At 45.2% G+C, this 20,958-nt stretch overlaps 2 protein-coding genes across 2 annotated transcripts in view; one reads left to right on the top strand and one right to left on the bottom strand.

Moving 5' to 3' along the window:
• CAPN14 (calpain 14) overlaps positions 1 to 11,556 on the bottom strand; it is a 59,260-nt gene extending 47,704 nt beyond the window's left edge. The window contains exon 1 of the mRNA XM_050753258.1: positions 11,373 to 11,556. The gene's annotated coding sequence lies outside the window, so the exon portion shown is untranslated. The remainder of the gene's footprint in view (positions 1 to 11,372) is intronic.
• A 14-nt stretch (positions 11,557 to 11,570) lies between these two features.
• Positions 11,571 to 20,958, top strand: part of EHD3 (EH domain containing 3) — a 34,142-nt gene continuing 24,754 nt past the window's right edge. The window contains exon 1 of the mRNA XM_050753257.1: positions 11,571 to 12,417. Coding sequence (XP_050609214.1) covers positions 12,191 to 12,417 — 227 coding nt within the window. The 5' untranslated portion in view covers positions 11,571 to 12,190. The remainder of the gene's footprint in view (positions 12,418 to 20,958) is intronic.

The following is a 20,958-nucleotide window of genomic DNA, read 5'->3' as shown; positions in this document are numbered from 1 at the left end:
TGTCATCCACAAAATGGGAATGATAGATACTTTACATGATTAGTGGAAAAATTCAATTGTTTGTATTGTAATGAATATAAAACATTTAATCCAGGGGCTAGACTAAATGGGTACTTAATATGCACTCAGTACACTTTTTGAAAATCATAATTGTGATTATTCACTAATGATTGGATTTGGTGCTTACTGAGAGGTTTTTGAGAACCTTTTAACCCCTTGGACTAAGTGTGATTGGTCTATAGGATATCCAGGTGAAAGTGTCAGAAATAGATCTGGAGTTCAAAGTGTTACGGAGTGAATGTCTGCATCCTCCCAAAATTCATAGGTGGAAATCCTAACCTCCAATGTGATCATATTAGTAGGTGGATGTTTGTGGAGGTACTTAGGTCATGAGGGTGGAGCAATGAATGGGAGCTATGAATGGGAGTTATGAATGGGAGTTATGAATGGGATTAGGGCTCTTATAAAAGGGACTCCAGAGAGCTCTCCTGCCAACTTTCCACCATGTGAGGACACAACAAGAAGTTGACAACATGCAACCTGGAAGAACCTGGTTCACCAGAACCCAGCTATGCTGGTGCCCTGATCTCGGGCTTCCAACCTCCAGAGCAGTGAGAAATAAATGTCTATTGTTTGTAAGCCACCCAATCTACAGCATTTTGTTATAACAGCCTAAACTGACTAAGACAAAAGGAGAAGTGTAAACGGGAGACAGGAATGTTTAAGGTTATCAGCATGCAGATGCAGAGAGAAGCGGAAATCTTGCAAGTGGGTGATATTACGGTAGTAAATTGATTACCTTTGGCTCACCCTCTGTCCAGAGTTTTCACCAGCCCATGTGACCTGCCCTTCAAATATAACTTTAAAATTTTTAGCTCCTTAAATTATTCACACAACACAGTTTAGTGTGACCAGTTCCCTCACTGTTAAATATGTCCCATCAGACCACATCTGGAGCACGTAAGTCAGTTCAACATCCAACCCTTCAGAAAGACAATGACACCTCCTCTACTCTGCCTCATTCCAAGTACTAAGCTTCTGTTTCTTTTCCTTTCTTTTTTTTTTTTCTTTTCTTTTTTTTTTTTTTAATGGAGTCTTGCTCTGTTGCCCAGGCTGGAGTGCAGTGGGGCAATCTCGGCTTACTGCAACCTCTGCCTCCCGGGTTGAAGTGATTCTCCTGCTTCAGCCTCCCAAGTAGCTGGGACTACAGGCACCCACCACCACACGTAGCTGATTTTTTGTATTTTTAGTAGAGATGAGGTTTCACTATGTTGGCCAGGCTGGTCTCAAACTCCTGACCTCGTGATCCACCTGCCTTGGCCACCCAAAGAACTGAGATTACAGGCATGAGCCACCATGCCTGGCCACTTCTGTTTCTTTCTCTGGGAGAATAATGACATTTTGAGCTGTCATTGTGCAAATGAAATGAAGTCATCTATTTAAGAACACTGAGCGTAACACCTGACATATAACAGGCTCTCCATCAATGTTGATAGTCTTTTTTTCCTATATTTGTTTTCATACAGCCTGAATCTCATCATCATTTTCACAACTACATCTCAGTATTGATCCACATTGAGTGTGTCATCAGTTAAATATCTTGTCTGTTTAACATGCGAATTTTGTCCCATCCTGTAAAGGAAAAGCCTTTTGAGAAGAGCCTGGGGCACTGCTTTAGTATCCTTGTGGCTATCAGTAGAGAACTCCTCAAACTGACTGCTTGCTCCTGAGACTCTTCTATGGTCTTCCATTGATGGCACCACCATCTACCCAGGCTCCCAGGAAAGAACACTCAGTACACAACACACATACACATTCACGTATGAAGGCTTCCATATACACACAAATACATATGCCTGTTAAAGCTGAGAGGATACTACATACCAGATGCTTTGCTTTAGTAGAATGTTTTTTTATCCAGCCAAAAGGAAAAAATAAGTGTTGAAAGAGATCATCATACCCAAGCCAAGGGGTGGGGAAGTTGAGGTGAGGAGAGAAGAAAGAATCCAGACAGGTACCAGGATGTCATTGAAATCATGAACAAAACAAGAAAGCTGACATCTTTGTTATTTTCAACATTGTTCTGAAAATTCTAGCCAAAATACGAAATATACATTACAAACCAACATAGTATTAATAAAAAAGAAAAGCACTAGTTGATAATCTTTATATAAGTTGAAAAACAAAGAATAAACTAAAATCAAATTAATAAGTAGTAAATAAAATAACTATATATATTGTTTAAATTAATGGGATTCCTATATATAACAATAAGCCGTTAGAAGTTACCATAATAGAAATATCTCATTTGCAATAATAATAAACTACAAAATATCTGAGAACAATCAAGGAAGGTTTTTGACTATTTGAGGAGAACTATAAAAAGTTTATAGAGATATAAAAGATTGGTGAATAAATAGACAGTCATATCATATTCCTGGAGGGAAAGATTAAGTATTAAAAGGATGTCATTCCTAAAATTAATTCCCAGTTTTAATGAGATTCTGATTAAGAGATTCCAATGATTCTGTTTTGTAAGACAGAGAAGAGACAAGGACAAGGTAATTGGCAAAACATTAAAATTAACTTGGATTAGACACAGACAAAAGATTAATCATATCCTTACTGTAAAACTTAAAAACTCTTTCAAAACAATAAGAAAAACACTAAATGCTTTTAGAAAAATGAGGGAAAAAATAGACAATCAGAAAAATATAAATGGTTAATAAACAATTTCAAAAGTTTTTCATAGTAAAATACATACTGATTTTTAAAAGTCTATCATTTCTCATTTCCCAAATTGATGGATATTTTAAAATAATAAGGTTTAGATTATTAAATGAGAGATAACTACATTTTAATAAAATGAAAATATTTTAAAATAGTAACATACAGGGCTGGAGAGACAGAAAAAATGTAGGAACTCTGATATCATTGTGGTAAGTGTATAAATTGATGTGCCTCTTTTGGAAAGCAATTTGGTGATAAGTATCAAAAGCATTAGCAATATTTTCAGTAGTTTCATTTATTAAATATGTACAAAGAAAATAAAACCATGGATGAATGTTTACATACAAAAATGTTCATCTTTCAATGATGATCACAGAAACAGGATAGATAACTCTGAAATAGAGCTTTTATTATTGTTGACAATAATTTTGCAAATGACTTATCTGTCCATCATTGAATATAGTTAATTAGATTACAGAATTTCCATATAGCTGAATATTAGCATTCATTTCAATTTAATTACTGGAATATTTTTCAGGATATGTAAAAATACTGGTGGTATGGTGTTGACTGGGGGAAAATATCAGACAGCAAGTTAAATATATGTGCACAAAAGAAAAGACTGAAGTAAAATTACCCCCAAATTTTCGTAATTACTTTTCAATTTCAATTGGAAAAAACAAAAGACAGAAAGAGGGAGAGGAGGAGGAAGACAATGATGAAAACAAGAAGAAAGTGAGAATATCTAAGAAATTTTAAAAATATACTAGTAAGGGAGGGTGACTATTCATACCAGATATTAAAATTTAACAAAAGTTGCTGTAATTTAAATGACATAATTCTAATTTAGGCAAATAACTCATGGAAACAAAATAGATAACTCTAAAATAAGGATTATGTTACCCAATAATTTATAATAATTTATCTTTAAGAAGATGTGACAAATCAAAAGAGAACAGAAGATCATTGAACCGAAAGAACTAGTAAAGAATGTGGAAATAATTCCTGATGGATTATCACCCCAAACTTTAATACCCCACTTTGTCTGCCTGTGTATTTTTAAATAACCCACACTCATAGCTTCTGCCTTTATCAGGTTCTCTGTGCTCACAGACATTTTTGTAGTCATAGACTTATCTGTTATAACATATAAGGTTACAATAATTGGCCAACTACAGGTAATTCACATTTCTAATCCTTCTGTTTGCTTGTCAAAAGCACATCAGGAATGAGTCAACGTCAGTGCCTGCACCAGCCCTGTGCAGGGTTAAAAGAGAGCTTTTCTGCTCAAGGCACTTCCTCTATCTCCCCTGGCAAACAGACAGACACATAAACAACACTTACAGCCCAGGAAAGATGCTCAGGAACTGGTCTTGGTCCTGGGGTCCTTCGGCACTGGATTTTTCTGCTTTGGGTGTTTCTCTTACTCAAGCGAGGCTGTTGTGTGGGATGGTGCAATCAAGATCCTGCTGGCAGGGACACACTGATATATTTGGGTTTGGAACTAATAACTTGTTTCTGTTTTTGCTTTGATCAAGCAGCTCAGAGCCCAATGTGATGGCTGCTCACCTCTGGAGGCCTCTTGCTCACCTCTCTCTGATATTTCTGTACCACCCACCTGCCCATTCCCCTCATATCAGCTGCCTCAAGGGTTCATTTATTTTTTAGAATTCAAGAGATTTCGGTCAGCTGCCTCCCACTTTTTGTGGACTGAGGGGCAAGTGAGTAGGATGATTGATAGCTCAATCAAGGATGCCTGTGTGGGCAGTTTCCTGCCTCTCTGCACCTGGGTTTCCCTCTGGGAAACATCCCTATCCTCCTCTTCAGGATTGCCGTGAGGACCAGATGCCCACGCTCCGGAAACACATGTGCTACAAAAGCAGACACTGACCATAATTGGGAGATTTTCTAATTATAGCTCACATCTTGCAGGTAGCAAATGTCTTGCCTTTGGAAGTTGAGGTTCTTAGAAACTGAGCTGTGGAGGTTCATCAAGCAGGCAGCTTATTAAAACCAGACACACACCACTGCCTCTCATGGTGTGGGCTTTCCTCTGTGTAATGTTGGATTTCTCAGGTTAGCTCTGTTCCTGCTGCACCTAGGGATGAAACTGACTTTCTGCCGAGGAGAGCTGCTATGTATGAGAGAGCCGCATCCCAGCAATTGGTACCGATGGTAATGAAGGGGGAGTGTTATTCCTGGACAAACCATTAACTAGACTCAGCCAGACCCTCTTTCTTCACCTCTTTTTTGGCTTATAAACTTCCTGAGCACAGTTCCCTCACCTGTGTATTTTTATTCCAGACTTCCCTTTCCTTGTGCACGTTCAGTACTCGTTCATCCAAGGGGAAAGGGAACTATTTATTGAGCACTTACTATAGACTTATAAAAAACGTATCAAGTCCTTGACCTACATTGTTTCATTTTATCCCCACAACAACATTGTGAAGTGTCACTGACACTTTTCTGCCTTTGGTGTTTCTCTTACCCTGGTTTCACCAATGAGGACCTTATCATAAACAGAGGTTTGGACTCGGCCTGATCTCAGCAGTAGGAATTGGCTGAGCTGATGCACTTTCGCCTCCAACTGAAGTAAACGGAACGAGTACAACACAGCACCAGGCTGAAGACGTGCCCTGTCTAGTTGAGAGGCAAACAATTTAAACACGTAATTACAGTAAAATATGATGAATGCAGTAACAGAGGTTTACGTGGGGTAGCTTGGAAGTGGAGAGAGGGGCGCAGCCTTCTTATGGGAAAGTTGCTGACTCAGCTCTTCAGAGGCTGGACCATCGCCCTGAGCCCTAAGGGATGAGTGGGTGCCTACCAGGCAGAGGGTGGGGAAGGGAAGACTGAGGCTGAGGACAGGGTGTGCAAAGGAGCCCACGTGATGAGGAGTGGGAAGCACCTGTGAAGGCATGGATGCCTGCGTGGTTGCAGGCAGGTCACTCGGATGCAATCAAAGTTGGGCCAGGTTGAAAGAGGCCATAGATTCCTAGGACTGTGGACACTTGGCCCCACTTCCTGATTCTACTAACTCCCCTAGCCAGGGCTCAAACTTGTATTCCAGGTTGCTGCTACAGTTTCCATCTTCTCCCTTTACTTCTGGCCAGACTCTGGGGTTGTGGATGAGAAAGGGAAGTGTCTGTATCCATACCACCCTGAGTGCACCCGATCTCATCTAATCTTGGAAGCTAAGGAGGGTTTGGCCTGGGTTAGTACCTGAGTGGGAGAAATGGAAGAGATGGAAAAGTCCTCTGTTTCATAGTGTCATCCCCAAGAACCCATAGCGAATGCCACAGACATCACTACTAACAATTATATTCCTTTGAGTTAATGAGCCATCCTCAGTTAAGACACAAATGAACTGAAAGAAGTTGCTCACTAACTTATTAGGTGCTAGCTTATTAAATAGATTATTAAATATTACAGCTATTAAATACTAAGCTTATTCAAGTTTATTCAACAGCTTGTTAAATAGGATGTAAGGCAGTGCCATGTAGTAGATACAAGTAATAATGATTATAATATTAAGAGCTAATATATACTGAACACTCTCAATGGACCAGGCCCTGCGCTAAGCACTTTACACGCATTGTCCCTTTAATCCTGAAAAAAAAGTTATTGCCATCTTTATTTCAGAGACCAGGGTGCTGAGGCTTGAGAGTGAAGCCACTTTCCCCAAGCTCACACAGCAAAGACATGGGGACACCGGGACTCCATCCACTGCAGGTTGTCTGACTGGGAACCCCCATGCACCTGGCAGGTGACAGAAATAGGAGGCATGTGCTGGGTTTGGAAGAGACACCTGGTGGGAGAGAGCCCTGTGGAGCCAGATGGGGCTGAAAACAAATGTTGAATGGGAGAAAAGTCGAGTTCCAGAGACACTACATGTAGCAGGATATGCTTTTTATAAAAAGTCCAAAAACACTAAACCTCAACAATATGTTCTTTCGGTTTGCATTTGTGTGTAACAGTAATTAAGAAGCAAGGTAACAATACACAGTAGATTCAGGATAGCAGGCTCCTCTAGAAAGAAGGAGAAGGGGCAGGAGACAGGATGGGGAGGAGCACATAAGTAGATGTAAATTACTGCTAATTTTTCTAGTCCTCCGTTTGAATGATGGGTTCATCAAGGGTCCATTACATAAATATGTGTTAAGTTTTTAAAAAATATAATAAAAGAGCCAGGTATAGTTTGTCTTGAACCACAATTATGAAAAAAAATCCAACTTTGTGCATCCAAGGATCAGATTTTTTTTAAATAAAGGATAAAAGGAATAAGAAATGAATAGCCAAGTACTCACTATCAAATTTGAGAGATAATCGCCTGGCCAACATGGTGAAACCCCATCTCTACTAAAAATACAAAAATTAGCCAGGCGTGGTGGCTCATGCCTGTAGTCCCAGCTACTTCGGAGGCTGAGGCAGGCGGAGAAACTCTCGAATCCAGGAGGTAGAGGTTGCAGTAGGCCGAGATGGCACCACTGCACTCCAGCCTGGGCGACAGAGGAAAACCCTGTCTCAAAAAAAAAAAAAAAAAAAAAAAAAAAAGAAAAAGAAAGAAAACAGTGTATATATAGTTGAAGCTCCTTGTGTTTTGTGTACCCATCCCCAATGCCATTTCCCTTTTTAGTCCCCAGAGAACACCTCATTCCTGACTAGTGTTTTATGTTCCTTTGCTTCTCTTTTAAAAATTTTCAATGCACACATATGCATCCATGAACAACAGATAGTGGTTTTTACATGACCAAAAACATTAATGAAATTGTATGATTCTATGCATAATAGCCTACTTCTGGCTTTATTCACTCAACACTATATTTTGGCATCGGTAGCACCACTTTCCTCATTTTTCTCATCTGTAGAGTATGTATTTTTTGTAACTTTTATTTCAGGTTCAGGTTCAGGTTTGTTATATAGGTAAACCTGTGTCATGGCGGTCTGCTGTACAGATTATTTCATCACCCAGGTGTTAAGTCTGGTACCCAATAGGTCTTGCTTTTTGTTCCTCTCCCTCCTCCCATCCTCCACCCTCAACTAGACCCCAGTGTGCTATATATTTCACATGAATGTGGTACAATTCATCCATTTACTCGGTGAAGGACATTTAGTTGTTTATATGTTTTTGCTGCTACAAATAATGCTACCATCAACATTCTTAGACTTATCTCCCTATGCACATGTGCAAGAGTTTCTCTAGATCATGCCTTGAAATAGAATGGCAGGTCATGCACATCTTCAGCTTCACGAAGCAATGCCACATTGTTTCCCAAAGTGTTTGTGCCAGCCTGCACACCCACCAGCATTTTATGAGAGCTCCCATGGCTCTACATCCTCACCAACCTTGGTATCATCCAACTATTTCATTCTTGCCATTTTGGTGGGTATGGAGTGTTAGTGTGGTTTGGCATTTCTCTAATTACTAATGAGATGCAACATCTTTTCTTGTGTTTATAGGACATTCATGTAGCCTCTTGTAAAAGACATTTTTGTGGCTCTTGCCAAGTTTTTGTCTATTGGAATGTTTGTCTTTTTTTATCAATGTACAGGCATTAATTCTATATTCTGGATATGCTTTTGTGGGTTTTTGTGTATGGGAAATATCTTTTCACTCACTTTTTTATTTTTAGTTGAACGACAGTTTAAAATTTTGCTAGTGCTAAACTTAGTTTTTTTCATTTTCAGTTTGTACTTCTGATATCTTGTTTAAAGAATTCTTCCTGACTTTGTGGTGATATATATGCAATCTCTAAAGCAACTTCTGTAGATATCAGGTTTCCAAATTTCCTGGTTATTTACTGTGTCGTTATTCTATTGGTCTCTGTGCCAAAACCATCTTAACCACTGCAACTTTATAATAATGTCCACTAGGGCAAGTTCTCTTCACTTAGTTGTTGACATTGCTATGTTACTATTGTCTTCTTCTCTTCCCTGTTCTCCTTTTTCTTCCCTCCTTCCCCTTCCACCTCTCCCTCTCCTCCTCCTCCTCCTTGTTCCTCTTATCTTCTTTCTTCTCCTGGAATATCTAAGCTATATTTTACTATTGCTCTATATGCTATACATTTTAGAATCACCTTGTCAATTTCCATGGAAAACCTTATTTAGATTTTGATTTCAATCATATCTCTCAACTATTGAATTTATCAATTATGTTGTAAAAATTCACATGTTTGTGACACGGAATCTTTCCACGATGGAACATGACATGTCTCTCCCATTTATTTAGAACTTCTTTAACATCTTTCTATAAAGTTTTATCATTTTTCACATAAAGATCTTGCACATCTTTTGTCAGATTTATCCCTAGGTTTTCGTTCTTTTGAAAACGGTATCTTTTTTGAATATTATCTTTTATGACTTTTTATTGCTAGTCTACAGAAATGCTCCATTAGTTCCTTTTTTAAACAGATAGATTTCAACTACTCAAGACTCAGACGGGAGTAGATGTGTCAACAGGCACTCAGCAAATTAGATATTCAGAACAGACATTCAGCAGACAATGGCATGGTTGTACTGATTACAAAATTCTTGAAATATTTCCATAATGGGGCCCCTTGATTTCTTTCCTGTCACGCTGGCCATCCTGTCCTCTCCCCGGGGACAGGCCCAGACCTCTCCAAGGTCCAGACACCACTGTATTAACACCAGGTATGGCACAGGGCTCAAGTCTTGTTCCACTGGGAAGGCCAGTGTCTGTTCTGGGTGTTTGATTCTCATACCTTGTGAGTTGTCAAATATCTTTAATATTATTTCTTAGGTTTGTATGCTGGTAGTAACTAAATACCAAGGGTGAAATATTAATCTGAGTGAATTCTCAACAAGAGGTGATCAGTTTTGGGTTTCAAGGACAGAGTCGGGAGATCTGAGATGTAACTAAGGAGATTCTATTCAGCACTGGCCTCTGATCAATCCGCCCTCCTCTGAAATCCCTGCAGCTTCACCATACTCTTCTTGAAGCTCCTGCAGGCACTTCAAATGCAACATGTTTTAGTTTAAAGACATTATATCTGTCTGCTAAATCAGCTCTCTCTGTGCCTCCCCTAATTAGTGGAAGAGCTTCTCCGACGATCTTATCCCCTATGGTAGAAAATTCAAAATCATCCTAGACTGTGCCTCACCCTGATGTCCTCTTTTTTATCACGTACCAAGATCTGACAATTCTATTCCATGAAAAAATCTTTTGAGTCTGACCTCTTCTACAATCCCATTGCTGCTGTCAAGTTTTGGAATCGTTTCCTAAATGGTCTCTTGGCCTCTGTATTAGTCTGTTTTCACACAGCTATGAAGAAATACCCAAGACTGGGTAATTTATAAAGGAAAAAGGTTTAATTAACTCACAGCTCTGCATGGCTAGGGAGGCCTCAGGAAACTTACAATCATGGTGAAAGGGGAAGCAAACACGTCCTTCACAAGGTGGCAGGAGAAAGAAGTGTGAGGAGCGAAGCGGGAAGAGCCCCTTATAAAACCATCAGCTCTCACGAGAACTCACTCAGTATCATGAGAACAGCATGAAGGAAACTGTTCCCATGATCCAATCTCCTCCCACCAGCTCTGTCCCTAGACACGTGGGGATTACGGGGATTACAATTAGAGATGAGATTTATGTGGGGACACAGAGCAAAACCATATCAATCTCCAACCTCTTGCTCCTCCAGTCCCTGCCCCCGACACTGCTCTTGGCATTCCAGTCCCTGCCTGGTCCATAACCTCCTCCTTCTTCATCTGTGAAAGGGAGGGTAGTGGGAGCCATCAGCCTGGGCAGGGAAGAGTGTTTTCTCACTATACTGTTTAGAATGGTGCCAATACAAAGCACGTCAACTTTCAGCCAGTTTATTATTGGGTTTAAATTCTCTACACACAATGCACTGCTTTTGCCTACACCTGAACGGTGTTCCCACTCACTCTCCTTGGTGTGATGCTGGAGATAATATGATCTGCCATGAAGGTTAAATAAAGCAATGTTCACTGAGAACTCAGCCCAGGCCCCTGTACATGCTGAGCATTTTGTTAATGTAACAATGATTAGTAATAGCATTGTTATTGGTTCCTCATCTCTGGCAAAGCCTTCCATGCTTGGCCTCCCTCACTCTCTTCCACCTTCCTAAACCCTACACTCCAGCTATGCCAAACAGTTTACTCTGCCTTAGACACACCAAGTTCTCCCATGTTCCTCAAGCCTTTGCAAATGCTCCTTATGCTGCTAGAATAATGAATGTCAATTCATCATTTAGGATCCAGCTTACAGTCATGCTTTCCGTGAAGCCTTCCTCAAATTAGCCACACAAAAGGAGTGAATCCTCCCTGTATTCCCATGGCCCTCTGCTCATGCCTCCTCTTTAAAGCCTGCCTTCACTGGAGTTCCTGGAAGGAAGAGTCTGTTCAGCACTCATCTCTGTATCCACAGTCACCAAAATTGTATCTGCCCCATAATAAATGCCCAATACTTGCAGGGATTTTGCTTGTTGGCTTGTTTTGTTTTGCTGGAATGAACGAATAAATAAAAGGGAACGATTATGACTTCACCCTAAGCCTAGCTAAAAGTTTGGGTAGTGACAGTTTTGGTCATTTTGTGGAACCTGATAGCGGATCCTTCTTTCTATGCCAAAAAAAAAAGAAAAAAATCCCAAATAGTAGAGTACCTGTTTTCCTAGGGAATTGACCTCAGCAACCGAAGGAGAGGCGATTCAATGCAGGGAGGGTGATGAACAGGTCAACTCTGTCCTCGCAGCCGTCCCTGAGAGGGCGCTGTTCCCAAATCGAAGCCCCAGAGGCGGAGACTGAGACATCGGCGCTCTCCCCCGGGACTGGGTCAGCATCCCTCTACCCGCGCGGCCGCAGGTCTGGAGCAGAGCGCCTGCCCACAAACATGGCGGCGCCCTGCGCGGCTTCCCGTCGCCGGGACCGTGGGGCCGGCCCTGCCTTGCCAGTACTCGGGGACTTCCTCCGCGCTCCGGCTTCCTGCCCAGCTGGCATTTAAACCAGCGCCTGGGGCTGCAGGATGCTGCTGCGGATGCGGAGCTGTCCGCGGGCTGGGCAGCGTCGCCGCCTCCCCTGAGCCGCCTCGGTCCGGCAGGAGCGGAGCCGAAGCATCCCTTGCTGCACGCAGGGCAGAGCAGGCAAGGGCTGGGGGCCGATCGGGGACCCCGGCATCTGGCAGTTTCCTTGCAGGTTCGACTTTAATTTCCAAGATTGCACCCCTCCTCCTCTAGCCCAGATCATTAATCCTCCCTCCGGCCTGGGCTGCTGGATGCAGCGGCGGCCGGACTTGGTTCCAGGAGCAGGGAGAGTGCGCTCCCGGCCCTCCTAGCCGCTTGCCCGGGCCATGGTGCGGCTGAGCTCCGCGCTTGGGTGAGGCGGCGGCGCGGCTCGGAGCCCGGTGGACCGGTCCTACGGGACATCTTTCCCTGAGGAGGAGTCTTCCCCTGGGGCTGCGTGCCGGGGACGAGCGGCGGCCGCGATGTTCAGCTGGCTGGGTACGGACGACCGCCGGAGGAAGGACCCCGAGGTTTTCCAGACGGTGAGTGAGGGGCTCAAGAAACTCTACAAGAGCAAGCTGCTGCCCTTGGAAGAGCATTACCGCTTCCACGAGTTCCACTCGCCCGCCCTGGAGGATGCCGACTTCGACAACAAGCCCATGGTTCTGCTGGTGGGCCAGTACTCCACTGGGAAGACCACCTTCATCAGGTGAGCCGGCCCAGGGTCCCGGCAGCCCACCCCGGAGCCCAGCACCTAGTCCCTCCGGTCACTCCTGGTGCTCCACTCCTGACAGGGAACCAATGGGAAGCCTTCAGTTGAGGGCTCTGAAGATATATGTGTGTGTGCAGGCGTCAAAATCTTACCCCATAATTTTTGCTGGTCCCCCTTCCCATGCTACCCAATACCTGTACACTCTACTTGGCCCTTGGCTCTAGTGGTCAACCTGAAGTATTCAAGTGTAAAGCCATTCCTGGTCTCCCCATCTTATGGATGATGAAATCGAGCCCCAGGAGGCACAATGGAAGAGCTCCTGGTCTCTGGAGCACCTCATGCTGGTGGGGATGTCTTGCATCTTCACTTTTTAGAAACACATCATTTCGGGCAAAACCTCTTCCCTTGCTTTTCAAGGGGCTTGGCACTCACTTGGGGGCCTCACAGTTGCAGCTGAGTTCTGATGGGTGCAGGCCTGGGGACGGAGGTGGCCTGGGGATGCTACTTGTCCTCCTTTTATCATTTCCTTCTCTAAAGCAGAGCTCCTGTGTATATATGTATCTTGGAGACTCGACAGAGTCCAGAAGCAGAATGTTTTTTTTTTTTCTTTTCTCTTATTTGATCTTAATGGCTCGATAATAATATTAAAGACTCTTAGAGGTGGAAGGGATATTGGCATTGTCTCATCCAGTTCCTGACTTTGCAGGTGAGATAACTGAGGCACAGAGAAGTTAAATGAATTGTGCAGAGCCATCTAAAGAGTGGGCAGCAGACCTGGGATCTAAGTCCTAGATGCATGTGAGGAGATGGTTGGCTAAACGCCTGTAACTCTGAGAGTGAGTCATCCATTCCCTTCAATTACAGAATCCATGGGCTGGAGAGAAGCTCAAGAAGTCAATTTGTTCACCCTGCATTCAGAGAGGTCCACCAGAGGCCCTTCCTATCTTTAGATAACAGGCTTCTCTCCAGTCGTCAATCCTCCCAACTTCAAGGCCGGCCATTTTTCTTGGCCTCTTTTACAGCCATTCCAAACTGTTGAGAATGCTGTGGCCCTCTGTCTTAAGAGTCAGGCTCCCACAGACTGAGAATGGAGTTTGGTGGACCCCCAAAGTCAAGCGTGCTCATCTCCTGCAGAGGGTTTGGAAAGCAGGGGTACCCGTGTTCCTATTCCTTGGCTGTCTGAGCATCCACAGCATGTGAAATGCTGTGCTTTGTTTGGTGAGGAGAGCAGAAAAGTTAACAGTCTAGTTACTAATTTTCTAGGTACTAATTTTCTCTAACATCGACCTTGTAACGCAAGCCTTCTGGAAGTAGCACCATGCTAATAGGTGATGTCTAAACACAACACCACATTGAGTTTGTCCTTGTGGAGTACACAGCCTAGGGCTCAGCAGCTTTAAGAGGCCAAGTGATTTCTGAAGGAGTTTGGGAGATGGGCCTGTTGGCTCTTGTATGTTTTGTATTGATAGAACTGCAAGAGGCCTTTGAGATTAATCTAATCCATTGCTTCTTAACTTTCTATCTTTAGAAAAATGTACATGCATCCCAAATTTGCATATAATGTTGGGAGTGCAAGGGCCATCTTTGGACTTTAGGGTGGGAACCCCTGATCTAAGCCATGCCCCTTGTTTTATTAAGCACCCATTGCTGCCAAAGGCACTTCAGAGCTGCCTGGGTTGTGTGCAGGGTTTCCTTTGTGAGCCCTGGCCTCCACTTGGCCCATTCATGCCTCAAGGGAAATACAGGCCATTTGCAGATGGCCCTTGCCCTCTCAGCCTTCCCTGGCTCTCTGCACATATGGTATTTATAACCTTGCCTACATTATTTGTAGCTTCTTCTTCCTGGAGTACGATCACTGACAAGACAACATCCATGCCTTAGCATCTCCGGGGCCTCTTCCAGGGTCTCAGCTATAGGAGGTTCCCAGCAGACATTTTGCAGAATGGAAGGGAAGATGGGGAGAGGCGAGGATCCCCAAGCAGCAGACAGGTTTAAGTGCCTTTTGTCTGAGACACTCTCCCGGCTTTGCCTGAGTCATCGCTGGCTGTTAACTGGGTCTAAGAAAGTGGCAGAGTCAAATTGCCATAGATGATTCCTTATCTGAGGGAGACAGCAAGACTGGGAGAGACAGATCTCTCTTCTTTCTTATCCTCCATGTGCAATAGTTCCCTCTCCCCACTCATGTCAGCAACTGAATTTAGCTCATGCGTCAAAAGCTGTCTCCCCTTGGGGGAGTGTCAGCCAGCACTGTAGGAGGGGTCGTACCACAGGGAACCCTCCAGAACCAAATCGTGTACTTTTCTTCTTTCTCATAAAATCCAATAAACAGTTGTTTTTAATTGGAAAATATAGAAAAGAATAAATTTAAAGAAGAAAGAAAGTCACCCATAATCCCATGACTTAGGAGAAGCTATTTTAATTTACATATAAAACATTTATATATAAAGCATATAATTTATATATAAAATATATTTCCAGTATTTGTAGCTATTTTATAGCACAGTTGAGATCATGCTGTACATGTAATTTTGTGTGCTGGCTTGTTTGTTTTGTTTTTTTTTTGAGATGGAGTCTCACTGTGTCACCCAGGCTGGAGTACAATGGCACAATCTCGGCTCACTGCAACCTCCGCCTCCTGTGTTCAAGCAACTCTCCTGCCTCAGCCTCCCAAGTAGCTGGGGTTACAGGCGCCCGCTACCACGCCTGGCTAATTTTTGTATTTTAAGTAGAGATGGGGTTTCGCCATGTTAGGCAGACTGGTCTCGAACTCCTGACCTCAGGGTGTCCACCCACCTCAGCCTCCCAAAGTGCTGGGGATTACAGACGTGAGCTACTGCATCTGACCAGTTTTTCTTACTTATAGCGTGAACATTTCCCATGTTATAAGCATTATTTGTAAGCATTATTTTTAACAACTGCATACTACTTCACTGTTTGTATATACGATTATTCATTTAACTAATGAGTAATAACTAATGAATAGCATTGTTTTTAACAGCTACATACTATTTCATTGTGTGTATATACGAGTCTTCATTTGCTTAATCTACTTCTCTTGGATGTTTTAGGCTATTTCTAATTTTTTGTTATTGTAGAATAATTCTGAATATCTCTGTGTATAATATTTTTTCCTATATTGTGTGTGTGGTTTTTTTGGTTTTTGTTTTTTTTTTTTTTTTTTTTTTTTTTTTTTTTTTTTTTGAGATTCCCAGAAGTGGAATTGCTAGGCCAAAGGTTGGGCAGAGTTTTGTTTAAATTATTTTTTAACTTTAAAATTTTTGTATTAATAGTCATATTTGGCAGTTGTTTTCCAAGAGGGTGAGTTGACACTGCATCCCTTCCCCAGAGCGAGTGAGGCTGCTCTGGGGTGGATAAATGCGTCCATGCCTGGGTCTCAGAAGGTCTCCTCCCCTCCCTTCTCCCATCCCTGCTTCTCGCCTTGATTCTCGTCTCCATCCCAGGCCTGAACCTGTGAGGGGCCTTTTCCTCAGAAACAAAGACTTGCCTCTTCATTCCCCCAGTTCTTGGCGTTTTGCCCCTGAGGGTCCATCTACTTTGTTATATGTGCTCGCCACGGGGTCTATTTCTTGTCTCAGGAAGAACACACAGAAAAGGACATTCTTCTAATAACTAATTAATGTGCTGTGATCTTTGCCTGAAATAACTTCCCTGGCCTAAGGCCCGGCAACACAGAGTAATAAAATAAACAGTAAATTGGCTTGGCGGCTGCCCTCTCCAACACAGGCTGCCTCTTTGGAGTACAGTAGCTCTGTGTCCTCTGGCCCTGGCAGCCTTTCCTCCTGCCTCTGCTATTCTTCTCCGTTTGCTATTTCTCTGCCTGGCATGCAGCCTTGAATCCCTCCTTCCTTAGACCATCTGGCCCCTGGTCACTCTTTCTTGCTGCCTACTTCTGTGGCCCCTTATTCTGCAGGTAGTGGAGGTGAGTAGCTGGCTGCTCCAGGGGCCGAGAAAGGCCTGAGTACTTCCGTGGGCCATGAGGGAGGCCTCCCGGGACCTTGGCAGAGCTGAGATAGGGGCTCTAGCGGGTTGGCTGTGGGGCCTGGGGCTGCAGAGCTAGGCTGCCCTGGGCTCCACAGGGAGGCTGGGCTGGTCTCGAGGGTTGCACGGACCTTCTATCATGTGACTTGGACTCTGAGGCATGAGCACACGGTGGGGCTGCTGGGAGTCCACCCTGAGGGCTACTGAGCTGGCCCTTTCAGCTTCTCCCACTTCAGGAGACTGCGACCTCCCACCCCAAAGGCGACCTGGCATTTGCTGTGGCTGCACCAGCTCTCATCACCACCCTGACATCCCCACCCCAGACATTACAGCGCCACCGCGCCGGGAAAGATGGTTCTCCAGAAAGCCAAAGGGATAAAGTAAGAGGACCACCACCCCAGTGGACCCACTCACTGCAAAGTCCATCCTGCCAGGCACAGCCCCTGCATCGCCTTCAGCCCTGTCCACCCACCGAGGCCAGGGGATGTCCTTAGTCTGTCAGGGTTCTGATCTGCTGGCTCTCTAAAGGGGCCTGGGTGAAAATCCACCTGCTTCTTACGAGGCCTGAGTGTTACACAAGGGAGCAGAAGGCCTTAAGCCAGAGAAACTGTGTCTACGTGCCTCAGCCTGGCTTACGGGCTGCCTTGTAAGTCAGGTGCCTGGAAGTCATCAGGAAAAACATTTACTGGGAGGAGAAAGACCTCTGGGGAAAGGTCTCCCTCCCATTCCCATTGACAGTGGGACGAAGGCCATGGAACACAGTCCAAGTCAGCAGAATCCAGCTCCACCACTTCCTGCCCGGAGACCTGGTTAGGAAGGTCTGACAGAGGTCAGGCCACCTCCCCTTTCTGACCCGCAGTTTCCTTATCCATAAGATGCGAATAGTAATAACTGCCTCACAGCATTACTGACCGGATTCAGGGGGAGGCAGAACCAGTTTAGCACCAGCTGTGCTCCAGGCCCCGCGCATGGGGCTTTATCATTTCCTCTCCTCTCTTGAGCTGACTCTGATATGAGCTTAGAGGCAGGCTCTCAGGAAGGTGCGGGAAGGCCCTTCTCCAGCACGAAGGGGAGGGCTGGAGAAGAGGCACGTCGCTGAGCTCTGGGGATGGTGCCGAGTAGTGCCCTGGGCGGGCTGGCCTGTCGCAAGGAGGCTGGACTGTCTGGCCACCAGATTCTCCTTCGTGCTGGAAATCCCTTCATCACGTGGCTGAGGGTGCTTTCGACAGGGCCAGTTATAGCTGCTCCAGGGAACACGGAGCTGACTCATGCCTCAACTTGGCTGTGGAGTCTCCCATCCACTTCCTCGCTTGTGTCTATGGGGTGTGTTACAGTCTCCCTCAAACCCACGAGGCCAACAGGGCGAGTATTATCATCCTGGACTCAGTCTGTCCCGTCTCCCCTCATTCTCGTGTGTCCCTGTCTCCGCTGTTCCCACCCTGGCCTGAATTAAATTTTCTTTTTTTACACGGCTGTGGGAACGTTTTCTCCTGGCAACAGAGGCAATCTGTATCGCTCCCCATAAAGAATCAGTGCATGAGATTCCTCAATAGATTTTTCCTTTCTGGACACAGTGGTGGCTTTGTTACAGGGGCACCCGCTGCTGTAAGCCATACCCAAATGTCCCTGAGAATTTACCCCACCCGACTGTGCTGCCTGGACTTGCTGGTGGCCTCGTTAGACTCAGTGTTTCCCCAGACCCATGTGTGGCCAGCAAGTTTTGGGTCATGTGGGTTTAGCAGGACAAACCCCAGGCCCTTGCCTGACCACCTCAGGCTGCGGTCCTGTAACTTCTCCGGAAGCCACCCTGTTAGGCTGGGAAGCCTTCGCTCATCTGCTGAGAACACCACGTCCCTCTCAGGAGTGGAATTTGAGATGCCTGTGTGAGGACGATCCTTCATCACTGCTGTTTGGCCCTGTTCATTCTGGGCGTTTTTGAGGCTGCCTCAGAATGGTTCTTTTCAGCCCTCTCTGTTTCAGCTGTCCCTGGAGCCTTTGTTGATCCCTACTTCCCGCAATCCACTGTTGCTGCTCCCTTGCAGAGCCCTGCTTAGGGCTTCTCATCCACACACTCACTAGGTCAGCTGCCCTGGCAAGCAAAGATAAATGGGGTTTCCCAATCAGGGTGGAATCTTTCTCATGAAGGATAATCTTGCCCGACTGTTTGTAAATCCAAAAGTGTCCTTTTAGAGCCCTTGGGGCCAGGGACCTGCTCTGATCACGTGATAGCAGCAGCTTTGGGATGCCACACCCCAGTCACTGAGGCCAAGCAGGGAACCCCACAGCTGATATTTATAGAGATGAGTACACTCCTGCGTTTGCAGGCCTCAAAGCCTCACCTCCCCTCCAAGGCCTGGCCCTGCCTGCCTCCTGCCAAACCATATTTCTTTGTGGCCTTCTTGTCCCATTCATTGTTCTAAAAGGGAGCTCAACCCTTTTGGCCTGTCCCTAAAGATGGTTGCATTTCCTGGTCAAGGCAGGAAAGGTGAGTGAAGTGGTTAGGAGCATGAACGCAAATCCAAGTGCCAGGTTCAAATCCTAGCCCTGTTACTATTTACTGAGTGCATCACCTGGGGCACATCATTAAACCTTTATCTCCTCCTTCTTCAAATGGAATGATAATCTAGGTAATTTAAGGTACTGGTTAAAAGCTTAACTTCTGCAATGCATTTAATCCTCAGAACACCCTGTGAGATAGGTTTTCTTATTAGGTCCATTTGATGAGGAAGAGCATAGTGCTGACATCATAGTATATGGGAAGGTGAAATGAGATAATCCATGGAAAATTTAGAATAACATCCAGCACATCGCAGGTGCTCAGTCAGTTTGAACGATTACCCGCCATGTTATGGAGGGAGGTACTGAGGTTCCCTGAGTTAAGTACCCCCTGAAGAGCATAGCCCTCAAGGTTAGAGGAAGCAGGTTGACTGGCCCCAGGCCACTGAGATTCCCAGCTTCTCCCAGGAGGCCCTGAAGGAGAAGGTATTCTGAGAAGGCAGGAAGTGCTAGCCAAGGGTACAGCTGTTAGGATTCACTCTCATCACAACCTCGGTGCCAGCTTTCAGAAGGATCCTCTGACCAGAGGAAATCCTGCCCTCACCCTCCGATCACTGAGCTGGGATCTGGAGGGATGAGGGGCTTCCCAAGACAACCTGAAAGCCATCTGTGCCCTGTGTGGCAGGTGGCCTTTGGACAGGAGGGCTCCAACTCTCAGCGGATCAGCAGCTTCCTCCAGGGCTGGCTGCCGAGGCTCCCCCTTGGGGACGGAGCCCATAGCAACCTGACTTTAACTACCGTGGAACCGCAGAGTGAATTCACAGCTCAGAACGCTGCTCAGAGGCACAAATGGGATGTTGATGAGTGGGAGGAAGCCCTGGCGAGCCTCCCTGGCCACCACCCCTCTGTGTAGACCGGGCCTGCTGCTGCAGTCCACCTGCGCTGGCCCGCCTTAGGGAGTCACAGGATGGGCAGAGAGCGAGGGCATGGGCCCTGGAGATGTGGCCTCTGGTACTAGCTCTGCCCTGTCGGCCTGTGGGACCTTATCAGCTCGCTGGGCAGTGGTTTCCTCAGGGTAGAAGACAGTTGAAGAATGAAGGATTTGGTCAGACTGATGTGCATGTGGATTCCAGCTCTGTTACTAGCTGTTTAACTTTAAGAAGCCATGTAACCCTTCTAATCCTCAGTTTCCTCAGTGCCTGCCTATCTATAGGGCTCCTGTGAGAACCAAAGGAGATGCTGTTGTCAAAACATTTAGCATAATGTGTGACACGTGGAAAGGCTATGGAACGTCAGCAGTTATTTCAGTCAAATGAAAGGCTGGGTCCAGAGCAGGTTACCAACACTGGCTGGACCTAGAATCAGCTGGGTAGCTTGGAGAAGTAGCAGTGTCCAGGGCCCTACTCCTGATAGAGAGAGAGGGGACTTTGGGCTCTCACCGCATAGGCTCGGAGAAGAGCAGAGTCACCTACCTTCCCGGGCCACAGCCAGAAGCTCAGAGGAATAGTCCGCTCACCATCCCCCTGTCCTTTCAGGAGTGGCCACCAACGAGGGGCAGAGCTGTGTGGGTATGAGTGACACAGATGGGCGCCACCCAGAAATGCATCCTTCAGGCAGCAGATCAGGGACAGACTTTTAGAACAGGAGGCACCTGTTCTATCACCTTGTTTAGCCTCTTAAAGGGAATGGAGGATGGGGCCCAGAGAGGGAAGGGGGCCTGCCTGAGGCTGCACAGTGAGTGAACGGGACCAGATCTTGGACCTCTGGCCCCCTCCTGGCCCACACTAAAGGACAGAAAGAGAACATGTTAAAAACCATTCCATAAAAATAAACAAACCCCCTTCCTCTTCTTCGCCTGTCTGGTTGGGATAGTGTGTAAACTCCCCTACTGCCATTTGTCTTCCATCTAGGAAGAATTGAAACAGTTGAAAGTTATTTGTAAAATTGTAAGTGGTCAGCAATGTGGCCGTTAAATTAGCCAGTAGTAACCCATATAATGGAATTCTACGTTGTCATTAGGAGGAATAGAATAGATCTGTCCTG

Source organism: Macaca thibetana, chromosome 13 (genome assembly GCF_024542745.1).
Source record: "Macaca thibetana thibetana isolate TM-01 chromosome 13, ASM2454274v1, whole genome shotgun sequence".
Taxonomy (NCBI): domain Eukaryota; kingdom Metazoa; phylum Chordata; class Mammalia; order Primates; family Cercopithecidae; genus Macaca; species Macaca thibetana.
This window is presented reverse-complemented; position numbering and strand designations above follow the sequence as displayed.